At 42.1% G+C, this 16153-nt stretch overlaps 1 protein-coding gene across 1 annotated transcript in view; it reads right to left on the bottom strand.

Moving 5' to 3' along the window:
* syt9b (synaptotagmin IXb) overlaps nucleotides 1-12045 on the bottom strand; it is a 42958-nt gene extending 30913 nt beyond the window's left edge. The window contains exon 1 of the mRNA XM_034535491.1: nucleotides 11898-12045. Coding sequence (XP_034391382.1) covers nucleotides 11898-12045 — 148 coding nt within the window. The remainder of the gene's footprint in view (nucleotides 1-11897) is intronic.
* Between the last annotated feature and the right edge of the window lie 4108 nt (nucleotides 12046-16153).

Raw genomic sequence — 16153 nt, 5'->3', positions numbered from 1 at the left:
TGAAGAAATAACTGGTGCAAGTATAAAGTGTGTAATGCGTTCTGAGGCACTAGAGGTGGCTTACATCAAAGTCTCAGTGGTCGAAAGGCAGTAAAATCCCTTGCCGAGTTCTCATTTGGTGCTTTCGGAAAAAAGAACATACACGGCCATCATAAACATGATTTAAAAAAGCGCTTTTTACTTACATAAAAAATATCCAACTGTGATAGTTTTGACTGATATTGCAATTGAGTTGTAAATGGGAATGATATTTTCTATTAAAATTACTTTAATTTTCACTGGAAAACATTAAAATGGTGAGATTTTTTAAGAGATCTGTAACAGCCAAAGTATTGTCTTGTGATTTTGAAAAAAATGGACTTAACCATCCAAAACCAAGAACAAAATGGTAAAGAATTAATTAAACCGTGAAATCGTCTCTGCTCTAACAAAAGCTGCAAGGTTGAGCATGTCCAGCTAACTGGCTAACTACTACAGAAGTTACGCAACCCAACGCGACTGTACTTCCAATACTTTGTGGGTTTATCTGCCCTCTGACTCTTTCTCATCCTATCTCTCTGAAGGAGGCGAGAGTTAAGCCCGTCTGAAGTCAACAACTACAGACCTGTCTCTCCTCTTCCTTTTCTTTCCAAAGCTCTAGAGCGAGCTATCTTTAACCAAGTGTCCTCCTTTCTCCACAGTAACAACCTTCTTGACCCTCACCAGTCTGGATTCAAGGCCGGCCACTCAACAGAGACTGCCCTCCTTGCTGTCTCTGAGTCTGTCTAGAACTTGACACAGTGAACCACCAGATCCTTACTTCCTCCCTCCAGTATCTGGGTATCTCAAGCACTGTGCTCTCCCTCTTCTCATCCTACCTCAACGACCGCACTTACCGGGTAACCTGGAAAGGATCTGGAGGGGATCAGTAGATCAGAGGAGCCTTGTCCTCTGACTACTGGGGTCCCTCAAGGCTTCGTCCTGCGTCCCCTTCTCTTCTCTCTGTACACCAACTCTCTCGGCTCTGTCATTCGCTCGCATGGCTTTTCCTACCATAGCTACGCTGATGACACCCAACTGATCCTCTCATTTCCCCAATCTGAAACACAGGTAGCAGCACGAATCTCTGCCTGTCTGACTGACATCTCTCAGTGAATGTCTGCACACCACCTGAAAATCAACCCTGACAAGACTGAACTACTTTTCATTGCAGGAAAAGGCTCTCCCACCCACGACGACCTGACTACATTCAACAACTCTGTGTTAGCCCCAAACCCGACTGTCAGGAACCTCGGTGTGACACTTGATAGTCAACTCTCCCTGACTGCCAACATTACTGCGACAAACATGTTCCTGTTGTTACATGCTGCACAACATTAGGAGAATACGCCCTCTTTTTACTCAGAAGGCGACACAGGTTCTGGTCCAGGCTTTGGTCAGTTCACATCTTGACTACTGTAACTCTCTCTTGGCAGGTCTACCTGCTAAGGCCATCCGACCTCTGCAGCTCATCCAGAATGCAGCAGCTCGACTGGTCTTCAACCTTCCGAAATTTTGCCCACACTACTCCGCTCCTCTGCGACCTTCACTGGTTACCGGTGGCCGCCCGCATCCGCTTCAAAACATTGGTACTTGCGTACCGTGCTGCGAACAGATCGGGTCCGGTCTACATCCAGGACATGGTCAAACCGTACACCCCAGATCGTTCACTTCGCTTGGCTTCTGCCAATCGGCTTGTAGCTCCGTCACTGCGAACTTATCAGTCGACAAAATCACGACTGTTTGCTGTCCTGGCTCCTCATTAGTGGAACGAGCTCCCCATTGACATCAGGATACCTTGAATAAAAACAGATTAGCACTTCAGTGGCACTTGAATGGCACTTACTTATTTTTGAAGTTTGGCTTTCTTGAAGAAACGTCACTTTCTTGATTCTTGTTGTTCAGAGTTTGTACTCATGGTTGAATGCATTTATTGTAAGTCGCTTTGGATAAAAGCGTCAGCTAATTGATATGTAATGTAATGTTTATTGTTTAGGTTAAAAGGCCCCATTCACATCCAGCCCACTCCATGTGTAGTCAACCCGGTCTTCGCTTTGGCCCCGTGCAGAACTCTAGTTGTTATCCTCAAAGCCCTTTCTCTCAATATTAATATTGTTAAAACGTACTGTTCTCAAATATGAACAAAAGAGCTTGAGTGTTGATTGTCTAAGTATGTAAGCAGTTTCATGGTGAGTATATTTTCTGATTTATGAACTGATAAAAAGAGATATCTATAATTTCCTTTGTCTCTAATATGTCAACAAAATGAAACAATCATTTTGAACCTGGCTTTATTCCTGTTAAGATTTCTGTTCTGGAAATGGATCCAAATTAGCACATATCTAAAAAAACAATGCCTCATTTGCATATTTATATATAACATTTTAGTAAACTTGCAACACAAAGAATAATTACCTTAATCAACTGGAGAAGTTCCATGGTGACTGTGTCTCCCCTAAAGACTATTTTACACAGTTTTCATTTGAAAACCAATCAGCTGGAAGCATTAAAAAGCTGGAGACAGTATTTGTATCAAGAATAACTGCCTACCTCCAGTACGTGCCATGCAAGAATGGAAACGCATAGCAATAGTAACTAAGAGGAGAGAGCTAAGCCAAAAGGTCAATTCTGCAATGATAACGGGTTCATGGAAGTTCAGGTACGAGAGCGACACGGCAAATTAATCACCAATAAGTGACCTTTTTCGCAAATGCTATCAACAAATTGTTCCGTCGATATGACATGATAAAAGCAACGCATCTAAGGTTTTGAAGCAATGGAGAGATCGTCTCACTACCAGGAAGCACATCAGTGGGAGGGATCTGAGTCTGATTTTCATTGTCCAACACTGAAAATGTTTTTTTCTTGATAGAAGCCTTGACAGAGGCGTTCTCCTGCCTCTGATGTGAATTAAGCTTAAAACCCCAAAGCGAACAGACACACAGATGGCTGCTTTTATTGATTTGGACTAAATCTCCCTTTGATGAGGTGTTGTGAGAATCAACAACACGCTCTAGGGTGGCTGATTATCCAGCTATTCTGTAGAAAGGAGCAGAGAAGAGACCCAGCACCAACTATGAAACTTAAATTTTCTAGACAGTTCTGCACATTTCACTTGGCATGTGTCATATTGAAGCATGGTCTCACCAAATGGTGGATGTACAAGCCAAATTTGTAAGTTATTTTGTGTCTTATTGCTACACATTTTGGGTTTTTTTTGCGTGTCAGGCTGGGTTGTGATCGAATCGTTAACATATTTCCGTTGATTATTTAGCTCATGTACGCAACTTAATTTATGAAACAAACAACCTTTTTTAATACGGTTGTTTTTTTTGCCTAGAAATAATCAAGTAGTTCTTTCTGTTTGAATTCACGTTAACCTCAACGTTCAAAACTGCGACGCAAAATGTCCTCAAAAGTGTTGTTCTATTTATGCGCTTTCCCATCAGATCACGTTGGTTAGTGTGACATGCACTAACACATGCATCACATTTCGTCATCATTTTTCCAAGCAGGAATGAGGATTTATTCATTAACCTTTTGTGTGCGTGCATCCATCTGTGCAATCTTTATTCTGAATTCAAAGTGATTAACCCTCCGCACCTCACCGACAGATTGCCTTTCTTCTCACACAGTCGAATCAAAAGACACCGTCATCATCCACATTCTGGAATTATAGAGCAGCTTCTGTCTGGTAACAATATACACATATCAATTTAATGTATCTCCAATAATCCTGTGATCTGTAAAGATCTGGTTACAGTGTACATCAAAATTGCCCAAAAGCTAATTGGAATAATTCCCCTCGTTTTCAGAGTTTTTTTTTTTTTTTACTCCTTTGAAAAATAGCAAGAGCTGTAGACATAATATTAGATTAAACAAGTTAAAAGATTTTGCAAAGAAATGTGGCCCAGTGCAACCTACAAGGAGTTAAAAGATGTGAGCTGTGACCAGAAGCTGAAAATGCAATCACTACAATCAATTTAACACTACTGGTTGCCAATGGAGAAAGGTTGGAACGGGCATCATGTAATCCTGCAGATGTGTTTCCAGTCTTGGCTGAGTGAGGAGACCTATAATGTGGCTATGTTGACAGCAAAGGAGGACATTAAATGTCCAAAAGCCAATTGAGGACGACCCTACATTAAACTCAAGAAAGACCTTCAAACCATCTCTCCAGAGCCTGGGAAGGTTTGACGGAGAAGCATTGAGAGTTATTAAAGAACCTCCACAACGGTAAAAGTCTAGAAGACCAGAGAAAATAATTGGGTTCAGGCCTGTCATGGAAAATGAGACTATATAGCTTAACCTGAGGGGCTGAAGGCTATAAGGTCACCTGAGGAAGGAAGCCTATAGAGGGATGCAGGTGATAGCTTTGATCACTCCACTTCTGAGTCCAAGAACAAAGAGGACTCATAAAACCCTAAAGCTGGAGTTGTACTTTCAATGTCCATGAGTATGCTAGAGTCAATGTGACATGTTTAGCTCATGGAAACACTGCACAGATTGAAATTGGATTGGATTTGTTCAGAGATTCAAAAGGTTCACAGATGGTCTTGGAGCCCATCGACTGTAAATCTGACGACGGCTAAGCCTATGGGGGACTATATTTCTGGGGTTCCGGGCCAAGACTTCCTTTATCCACGCGCTGCTCATTGTTTACATTACGCAATTTAGCAACTTGAGATTGGAGACCGGAGTTGAGAGATGAAGTCTACGACCGGGTTGTTCCCCAAGTAGCCAGTTTAGAAGCTAATTTCCAAACATGTAAAAGCTAAATCATCGTCAGAAGATAGCCTGTGGGTTTGTGATTGCTTTTCGGCAAATGCGTTGCACCTTTTTTGTTCTCCACAGACCTTTTAATTGCAACCAAAGCCAGTTCGAACGAAATTTGATCAATACTACTCGGACTACAAGTGGCAACCACAGCGCTTCCGGGAAAACTTTGAAAACTGTGGATACGGTATGTTTAAGGTTAGACACCTAAAGGTTCAGTAAAGACCGTGGCAAGAAAAAAAAAGGTTGGCGCACTAATTGGTGTGACTGCCGTTTACAGTGTGAAAGGTGGAACTTCCACCACGAGGAACTCCACGGCCTTACTTTACATCTCAAATAATACATTTGCGTCGATAAGACGTTCCGCAAACTTTGGTTCTGGTACTTTTGATTATCTTGTAAAGCGCTATACAAATCAAATGTATTATTACTATTATTATACTGGCCGATGGCTGCGCAGCCTCCACCAGCTTAATTAATAAATTATAAGCATAGTATGGAATTATGCTTATAATGCAAGCGATGTAATCATTTGGGGCCACTTTTGTTGAAAATATCTGCATGTTCTATGTCTGATATCGGCCAATTAATCTGCTATCGGCTTTTTCCTGCCCCAAACTATCGTTATTTTATCGGCTTTTTAATAATACACTATTAATCAACCTCCACGTTGATTCTTCGCAAATTATGTGCTGCAGGCTTTTCAGATATTACCTCCTTGGGATACTAGGCTGTACAAACACAGACTGCCAAACAAAACCTCACTGTGCTTTGTTCCTTCTTATTAACTCCATATATCATAATAATAACCATGAACACCACTGACTTCAGGCATTTATGGGACACACCATTTTATTGTTGTTTTTTGTTGTCTCTGTGGTTGCAAGTATTAGTAGTGATGAGTGGATATAGACCAAGAGGTCACCGTGCCTCTGAGGTAGGTTCATTACAGGCCCATCACACCCACCGTTAGGTCCCTGAGCAGGGCAGACACTAATCAGACACACAAGGTCCTCACAATGATGTTTACTGTCCAGCACACCTACACAGATAATAACCTTCAATTAACCTACTGTACCGGTGTAAACATCACAGTTGAATGACTGATTATTATGATAATTCTGAAATTCTCATTATTTTCCACAATTACGCTTTGTATTTCCATTTTGGACTATAAATGACTGACCGATATTACCAAAGAGAGGAGTGAAAGGTCCACCTGTTATGATTTTCAATGATTTGCTCTGGGGATGGGAACTGCTCGTTGGTAAATCTACCATTGTGGTCCAAATCAACTCTATTCGATGGATCGACATTAAATTTGGTAAAACATTCATGTCCCAACTTTGTAATGTCATAGCTTTCACACAGTAAACATTACAAGCTGTCAATGTGAGAATGTTATCATTTAGCTCAACATTGCCAGACTGGTAAAAACATTGCCACTTGGTCCAATAGTAACCACCACTTGCATAATTTAAACAACCAAAACCACACACACAGTCTCTGAGGGGGAAAAACACTATATTCACACCACATTCCTAGAAAGTGTCCATTTGAATATCTACAAAATTATCTAACCTTCAGCTTCATAGCAGTATTTGGAGCAGATTAAGTACCAGAGGCCTGTGATTGTGACCAATTTATTGTTCCACTGCCTGCGGGCCTCGGGCTCGAGGCATCTCATTAAACTCTTTGATGTACGATACGCCATCCTCCGGGGAGCGCAGCACTGAATGCAGCTCAATAAGCTGCAACAGCCAAGTCAGCAGCGGGTCAATATGAGACAATAGCTGAGGTGAAAGGGCATGGGAGTGTGTTTCTGAGTGGAAGCATGGGGATAATGTCCTGGAAACGACTTTCACAGTGCCACATGGGGAAAATTAGATACCTGTGCATGGATAACACCTGAAGGAATGTAGTTGTATGCAAGGGATTCAAATGCATGTTGTGGATTTCAGATTAAGACAAGAGATTAGAAGATGTGAGCCATTAACTTTATTGCGCTCATTCAAGAATATTACCAGGGGCTCAAAGATTTCTATCCCAAATATCCAATAATGTTGTGTTGCCTGGCAACCATTCCTCAAAAATGCAATCAAGGGTGTAATGAAACCTAACCTATTTCCCCATACGTTTCATCAATCCCTCGTCATAGAGACCAGGAAATGAAAGTACTTTCTGCGGGACATTTTTGTTGCTGTATCAGTCTCTTCTGCAGCGTGAAAGCCGGGCAGCACGTAACATAAGTGGATCGTTGGCAGGGTGTCGGCTGCTAACTTTACTTCCTGTTTATATATTTGATTGATTTTGATTGAAAAGCAAATGATGGTTAAATACACCTGCTAAGACATTCGCTAGGTTTTAAGGGTGCAAATGGCGTAAAGTGAATTACTGGTAATCACAAAGAACTTAGTTGTGGCATTAAAAGAAAATATCGTGATGGGTTTACAAATACTTAGTTGAAGCAAGACAAATTCCGACTCTGGAGTGACCAAAAAAGGCCCACACCTTTAGGACATCCACTCCAATCCACTGTCAACTTATTTATATGGACAGAACCTGTGCTCTGTGGAAAATGTTGGCATCAGATCATTTTCTTCTTTTGCATATTAATATACCGACTTGAAGTGACCTGTGTATGGAGACCGTGATGCAACTGAATTAAGACAAACCAGCAGATTTGCTAATCTCGGATGATTTGCCATATTCATTTTTTTAAGATTACATTTGAACAAAATGATAACAATCAGCATATGCCTCAAAAAGATCACATACATCTTTTCACTTGCCCGATCGGAGAACTGTATGAGTATGTATCTTTGACTTGTGTCTTTAGATGGGAGAAGGTGTCAGACTTCAGTCTCTTCAACGTCTTCTAGTATACAGTAGGCATGAGTAAATACAACAGCTTTGTACTCCATGGTCAGAAATAATAACTCATTTTCACACAACACTTACATATACCGACCTAATAAGGAAGCACTGATGAAGCATAGCTGGAAGACACCTGGGCAAAACATCGGTGCAAATGGAGAAGCTTTTGCATAACATTACAATATCTTTGCATTAACCACAAGATGTTAAGCATATATGAAAACATGCATAGTTAATGCATACATGGAGCATTTAAAAAACTCTCAGTCTGTGGGCCTAAAAAAAAAGTGAGGGTTAGACTACAAATGAGGTCAAGGAAAAAGGCCTCGCAGTTGCCTCACCAATCAGGCACCCACAGCTGTTGCCTTCATTGAGGTCCACTGAGGAGCAGGCTGCAAAAATAGTATACATTTAAATAGAGTAGGACAAAAAATATTTGTTCACAAAAATATCATAAAAGGCACAGAATGGTTCTGTATGTTGCTAGTTTGACATGTTGTGCTCAGTTCTGGGAAAAGAATGTGTATTAGTTAAGCCTTGTTTATATGGTTAATGGCTCAGTAAACATAAAGGCTAGAAGTACGATTATCTAAATCACACTAGCTGACAGTTCTTTCGGTCAGTGAGGGGAGCGGCATTGCAAGTAGCTATAGAGAGTGCACTCCCTTCAACTTCAAGTATCAAAGATGTGTTTGTACAGTCCAAACTGAATGTGCTGAAAGACTGTACCACGTAGCCTTTCAGCTTTTGGATCAAATGCTTCACCACCATCATAGAGAGTTACGTTTCACCTCTCAAACTCACCTCTGGCAGTGCTGAGTTTGGCTTAAACACAATTGTAAGGGTTGGTGGTGATGGGAAGCTGGTGAGGGATCAGGCCCTTGTCGTGTCTCGAGCAACTCCTATTTGTCCTGTCTACACCTTTCACTGGAAGTGGAAGGTGGAAATTTCATACAGTATTTGGGGGTTGTGTTTCCTCTCAAGGGCGTAGGTTTGCATATGGTCCATACGTACTAGTCACGACCAAAGACACAATTGTCCCCACCAATATTTTTGTTAGTTTGAATTGCCTCAAGAAAAAATGATTTTGCACAATATATTCGTATTATTATCTCTACTATGTTCGTCGCCCAGAAGAATGAAAAATACATTTCCACGTTTTCCAATGTGCCCTCGAGCCTGTGAGACAAGATGCTGTCATTTAATTGGTTGAAGTGGCAGAGTGAGACACACTCCGTGAATCGTAACTGGCAGTAGACACGATGAGCTAATAAATACGCCAGGAAATAATAAAGCCTCATATTAGTATTTTGTTTGGTCTCAGCATTGATATTGTTGACCCTGTTGTGCTTTGTAGATGGGAAAATGCTACCACGAAGTTTGTTCACCAGCCAGAGGGAAAGTAGCTATCAAGAAGCCTGGGTTGTTGTCAGTTAACGTTAGCTAGTAACGTCAATAGGCTAACTACCCACACAGAGTGAATCCTTTTGAAATGCATTCGGGAAACTCAGAAATCCAGTGCCGATGTAGTGCAGCTTGAGGAAGCAGCAGCTGTAACCATCAGGGCTCCAGGTGAGGTCTTAAATTGATTCTGTGTTGAGGTGTATTACCATGGCTGACAGTGTAAACATTGTCTACCTGTTTTATGTGAATTAATATTATGTTAAAACATGCATGTTTCTTTGCTCTTTAGGGAACAGTCAGTTTTGAGTGACAGTGACTGTCGTGAAGTGAGTGTAGCAGTGTCCTGGACATGAGGAGTGAACCATACAGCCTTACATACAGCAACTTCAGCACAAGAAGTTACAGTTGTCAGGATCTGTAGTGGATCTGTAGTGTTGTTTCGTGTTTCCTGTTTTATTTTGAAGTCCTTGTCTCTCGTGTCCTCTGTTTCTCTGCACTTCCTGTCCCTGTGATTGTCTGCCCTGTCCCTGATTGTTTCCTCCTGTGTCCAATCACCTGCACCAGCCCTCTGTATTTAAGTCCTGTTTGTGTCATTCCCCTTGGTCGGTTTGTCTTGTCTAGATCATTGAAGATCATGTGTGTGAGCCTGTTTTGTTTGTTTTGAATCCTGTGGACCAATAAAGTTGCCTTTTCCAGTGTTGACGGCGTTTGGGTCCAGTTACCTGCAGCTGCGCACATAACAGAACGAACCGACCAAGGGGAATGACATGAACAGGACTTAAATACAGAGGGCTGGTGCAGATGATTGGACACAGGAGGAAACAATCAGGAACAGGGCAGACAATCACAGGGACAGGAAGTGCAGAGAAACAGAGGACACGAGAGACAAGGACTTCAAAATAAAACAGGAAACACGAAACAACACTACAGATCCACTACAGATCCTGACAACGGTTTCAGGCAAAGTGGTACAGTCAGTATCCGTGGCTGCATTATAGCCCTACATTGAAAAGGGTACTTTGTTTTGAGTGTGTCAAAGCATTACCATCAAAAAGACCACTCCCAGCCTTCTGCTTAAAGGGTTTTAGTAATTGAAAAATACACTGTTAGCTTTGTCAGCCCTGTTGTAGTTGACTGTTAAAGCGATCAGCACCGTAAGCTGCGATGCTCTGGCCCCGTATTGAGCACCTTTTAAATGGCCAAGAACTATTTTGAAGATTTCCGGAGGATGAAAAAGTACTACCCATTCTGGTCTCATGTAAGGCTCATTATGTGCACCTTGTGGCGCAAGTAGAATAACTAGATTCCACCTGTGGCTCTATCTGTGTGTAAGTGTACGAAACCACTTGTTTGGATGGGTGCCTTTTTTGAAACGGTTGCAATAGAAACAACTCACAAAACTTCCAGTACGAGAGAGCAGTAGAGCTTCAGTCTCTCCCCTCTCCACTAAAAGGGATATTTGTTTGTTGTGGATCAAACTGTGTGTGTGTGTGTGTGCGTGTGCATTTAGAGCAGTCTAATACAAGAGGAAGTGGGTCATGGCTCCTCAGGGGAACCACTCTGGTAGCTTGAACTTCCTCTTCATCATACATGTTTAATGATGGATTGTAACATGTTTAAATACCAACAGCCCAGCCACAGCTGCTATTAAGAAAAAAAAGAAGAGCATATACGCACATAAATAATCAAACAGCCTGCACGCTCTGATATGCATTGCATATGCAAATGCACAATGGAATAGAGAAGCCTTTATAAAATCCTCGCAAAAGAAAACAACTCAAATGTGTGGACTTTTTGTGTTGTATTCTTGTACTATTCCTACAGTTTTCTTGGAGATTTTTGTGGTCAAATGTGCAGCGTGAATGTAATAATTTAACGTTCCTCCTTATTACATTTTTTAATTGTGCCAGGTTGTTTTTAGTTTTTTTTTCTCCAGACTGGCCTCCTTTCTGATCAGAAAATGGTTTCTAATTTCAATATTGAAGACATTACAAGCCTACTGGGAGTTTAAAATAACTGGATAATACACCACTGGACTCATGCCTACAGTGCTGGGAGCTGTGGGAATAGATCGGGTGGGGCTTTTTCCGCCACAGTGAAAGAGAAACCAGACCAAGAGTCACTAGCTTCAGTCTGCGCGAGGAGGAGGATATATATATATGTATGTATATATATGTATGTATATGTATGTATATATGTATATATATATGTATATATATATGTGTATATGTATGTATATATATATATATGTATATATGTGTATATATATGTATATATATATGTATGTATATATAGATATATATGTATGTATATATATATATATATATGTATGTATATATATATATATATATATATATGTATATATATATATATATATATATATATATATACATATATATATGTGTGTGTGTGGTGCTGAGAGGCTTTGTTAGATTCTGCTTGCTGGGTGCTAATGGATGCAAGCAACAAGTTCACGGATCACACTCTTGCATTTCGTGAACTGGGAATATAGTGAAACACAGTGTGGCTGTGTACAGGATGACATCCATGTACCGTTCTATGTCTCTTCAAACAGTTTGAACCTTTTAAGAGAAGCTCTGCTGGTTGAGATAAAAGTCTTCTAAATGCTCCTCTAAAAATAGAAATAGGTTTTTTTCAGCCCCTGCGGAGCTCGTGATGAATTCGATTTGACCATAAAACTGCATATTTTAGATGCTTCTTCTTCTTTTTCTTTTCTTTTTTTTTGAGGACAGCCGCAGGTTCCTATAACAACATCTATCGGATCTACTTTAACAGCCAGTGAGAAGATAGAAAAGCCCGACCTGAGTCCGTGTAGCGCGGTCTGGCCAGGTCCCTGAAGTAGTAGATGAAATCCAGGCAGTGGTCGTCCTGCACCTCCCCCTTGGAGCACAGGTCGGTGAGCAGCTCCAGCGCCTTTCGACAAATCTCATCCTCTCTTTCTGCAGGCATTGCCCTCCAGCATCCTTCTGACTGGTCGGCCACTCCGCCTGATCCTCCACTACCACTATCACCACCTCTCTCTCTCTCTCTCTCTCTCTCTCTCTCTCTCAAACACACACCCAACCACACATGCGCGCGCGCACACAGTCTCCACCAGCGCACCGCGGCTACACCCCTGGGTAGGTCCGGTGCCCACGACGCATCCGCGAAATCCTAAAAATGGACTGATGTTGAGGTGAATTGTGCGTAAAAGCGTGGAGGTCTTAGTCAAGAGAAGAGAAGTTTCCATGCGTAAAACAAATCCTCCATCGCATGGTGTTTTGTTGCTGAGGAAGGAAATAACGGCTCAAATCCGGCGCGCAAGTCCTCCTCTTCTTTCTTGTTCCTTTCCCTCTATTGTGCCCTGTCTTTCTGTTTCACATCCCCCTCCTCTCTCTCCTGTCAGCGTCCTGAGCCTCCAGGCTTCAGCAGCGAGTCAAGGTCCTTGAATGAATGCGCGGCTTTCACTGCGCTCAGTTATTTCTCAATGCACTGGGATGCGAAGAGACAGACAGGAAGTTATGCCATCAACCCCCACCCCCCTCCTCCTGCTCCTCCTCCTCCACCTCCACTACCACCAGCATCCCCTTGCCATCCGAGCAGCAGCGTCCCACAGAAGTCAAAGTGTACAGTACGCCTCGCCTCCTACCTAAACACTTTCCAAATGTCATGAAATCCCTCAGCGTTCCTTTTCCCTTTCTCCGTTGTCTAATGTGCAAAAGTCAAAGCTGTTGTTCCTCTCACCGAGTAAACACATGAGTAATGAAGGTAATATCCCCAGTGAGCACGAGGTGTTTGAACGGGGTAAAGGGGGCTCACACACCACGAGAGAGGGGAGGGGGCCCCCACGTGCACAATCCTGACCTTTATGGAGGTAATGAAGGGTTGAGGGCTACGGATAAATGTCACATTAAACCCCGGTGGTTGAACTAATAAAGGCCTTCCTGTCTCAGTCTCTCTCTTGTCTCTTTCCGTGTGTGTGTTTGGTAGGCGACGTCCTTTCAGTATCAAGAAATAGGAAAATAACTTCACTGTGAAGCCTTTGTTATGAACGCTGGCAATGTATCAGCTGCATATATATATATATATATATATATATATATATATATATATATATATATATATAGCTGATTATCAAACTGGTAAAGTACTAGAAGAGGGTTCTACTGACAGTATGGTATGAGTGGTACATTTTCACTACATTTTTCCATCAAAAAACCTTTATTCAAAGATGTACTCAATATTTGGATATAAAAAAGTGATCAAATGACTGTGTTATATATAAAAAGGGTCCACAGAATTCACCCTTGGCTCAGCTCCGCCCCACGCTGCTACTCCGTCGAGCTACTTACAGTGCTATGGAGCCCACACTGTCACTAAGTGCACTCAATGAACATACGTAATCTCATTTTTGGAAAAGAACGAAAACGGGATTTCCGAGAGAAGCGGAAAGAAAGGTCCACAATATGAATTTGAAGGATGCATCCAGGATATCAGACTGAAAACAGGTTTTTAAAAAAAGATAAAGACAGAAGCTATAAAGCCTACAGATCACAGTGTAGAAGGGAACCACCACATCCCCTGGTGATAAAGAACGGTTACAATCATCAAAAAGCAAAATCAGCATACATTCAATATACTTCAGTAGCTAGCGTAGCATAGACGTGAGTTAATGATGCGTGCTTAGCTAATGTTAGCGCCGCAGGCTTTTAGCTGAATCGAAGTGCACATGGCTGACCAACATTCAAAGTCAGCATTAACGTGGTAGTGTCTTCACACCTCGCTAATGGTAGCCGAACGGTAGCTTCAAACTCTGAGTAAAGACTGAAGAATATAGCATCATAGCCTATTTGCCAAGAAATACTTAGTATTTTATTCTTGGTCTATTTAAATGTGCGGTACTGTTACCTTTCCATCCAGAGCAAAACGTCAGTTGCAACCTTCGCAAAAGTAAACCAATTTTCTTTTATCTTACTCAATTACATATTGTAGTGCTTGGAAGCATTTCTCACCACTGTCAACACAAGCTCAAGCTCAAGCTCAAGCGCTCCACACTGACAACTAGGCAAGTGGTGACCCAGAAAGTTTTCAATACTGCTCTTTGTTTTAGAGGATGAAATATAGATGAAGGAGGATATGCATGCAAAGTGACAATGTCATGCAATCCATTGCACTTGTTTAGACTTGAACATATTTATTTAAACCATCAAAAACTTTGTTCGGCCACTTGGGAGCAGCGGAAACAAGGTGGGAATGTCACAATGACATAACAACGCCTACGTTGTATATGGCGACCTTGATAGCAAACAGTTTCCTGTGTACACATTCCCATGGAGCAACGTAATTATTATTATTAAGAATTATTTGCAGCCGTTTCACAATATCACATCGTTTTCACACTGTGACACAGATTTGAGCTGCTTTAAAAATCGATCTGCCTGTACAGACTCAGTATAAACAAGGGGATATGCAACAGAAACTAAAAACTAGTGATAACAAAAGGAGAATCTCCAGGTCCTCTGTGGAGACAACTTCCGGTTTCAAATGATTGAAGTGACTTATTATACGTGCCTCACCCCACCGTGGCTGTCGGGACATTTTTCTAGCTCACGCAATTGATGTAATACCAAAAGTGTGGAGGTCAAACACCAACAGGGTCTAGCTGACACTGCCAGCTAAATTCACTGATGTAACACTCATCTCAGACACGTAAAAGGTCAGACGAGGGTCAGAGGTAAGCTCTGTACCACTCCAGGTAACCGTGACAACCAGATGACATTCTTATTTTTTAGCAGTTCAGCAAATGGATTTATTTATTTTTCTAACGGGAATGTATCTGCCGAGTCATGTGTCAAGCCATTGCTCAGCCTGACCCTGAGGGGGGGGGGGGGGGGGGGGGGGGGGGGCGTTGTCATCTGAGTATCCCTCACTTATTGCCTCGCGCTCACAGCGTTTAGGCCGTAGCGAGTACCTCGACTCTGAGGCAACACACAAGCCTCCTTGGTGGAGGTTGTCGGCACAAGCCCCCCCCCCACCAAGAAGAGCGCCAGTTTCGAGGCTAATTTTCCGTTGTGTTTCAAACCCCCTGGGCTGTATAAGGAGGACTGGGTGCAGGGCGCATTAAGCAAAACAGTTAGACTTTCGGTGATAATTCAGATGAAAATGATCCGCTGTGTTCAAGACTTTCCCAATAAGTCTACGGGGAAAAGTCGTTTTGGGGTTCTTCGCTTGATGCCATGGGGCCCAAAAATATTTTTTCCTATTAACTGGTAAAAAGATGTCTTAAACTATCTCTTTTTTTGGGGGGTCAATCCACTTACCAGTATGGACACTTGAAAAGAGCTTTTCTAAATCGTTAAGATCGCAAGGTACAATAATCTCTCATCTCTTATTTTTATACATCCATGTGCATGCAGCAAATGTGAGGCACACTGCAGACACTACTCAGGGGGAAAAAAGTCCCCCAACTTCCAGACTGGCAATAATAGCACTGGTAAATACGACTTTGGCATTATATCCTGTTTTTTTATGATTCATTTGCAGCTCTGAATGAATCTGACTAGCTGCCTGCTGACGAGGGCTTTGAGATTAAACAGAATTTGTAGGTGGAGCAGAGTTTTTCTTTTTTTCAGACTACCTTAGAATAATAAAGAATAAAGACAGCGTTCCCACATAATGTGTCATAAAACTGTTCCTGCACTGAGGCGATCACTCAAGAATTGATCTGCCTATCCTGTCAGCTTCAGTCTAAGGTCAGCACGTCTAAAATACCAGCACACCATCCAAAAGCAATTGTTGGGCACGATGATGCAGTTTATGTGTGTGTGTGTGTGTGTGTGTGTGTGTGTGTGTGTGTGTGTGTGTAGGTGTGTGTGTGCGTGCGTCACCCCGGGGTGCGTTTCATTTTGCATTATTTGGGAGGATTCCGCCAGGCTCGGAGCCAGCCCAGCTGCCTCGGAGGAACAGAGGGCATCTGTTCAGCCTCCACACCGGTCGCTCTGTTCTTCAACACTTCTCCGAGAGCAGCGCTCAACATATAACATTTTAACTGAGGTTAAAGGGCTGTGATTTTCACTAT

This window comes from Cyclopterus lumpus, chromosome 6 (genome assembly GCF_009769545.1).
Source record: "Cyclopterus lumpus isolate fCycLum1 chromosome 6, fCycLum1.pri, whole genome shotgun sequence".
Classification (NCBI taxonomy): Eukaryota; Metazoa; Chordata; class Actinopteri; order Perciformes; family Cyclopteridae; genus Cyclopterus; species Cyclopterus lumpus.
The sequence above is the reverse complement of the archived record's forward strand: the minus strand, read 5'-3'. Positions and strand labels throughout refer to the sequence as shown.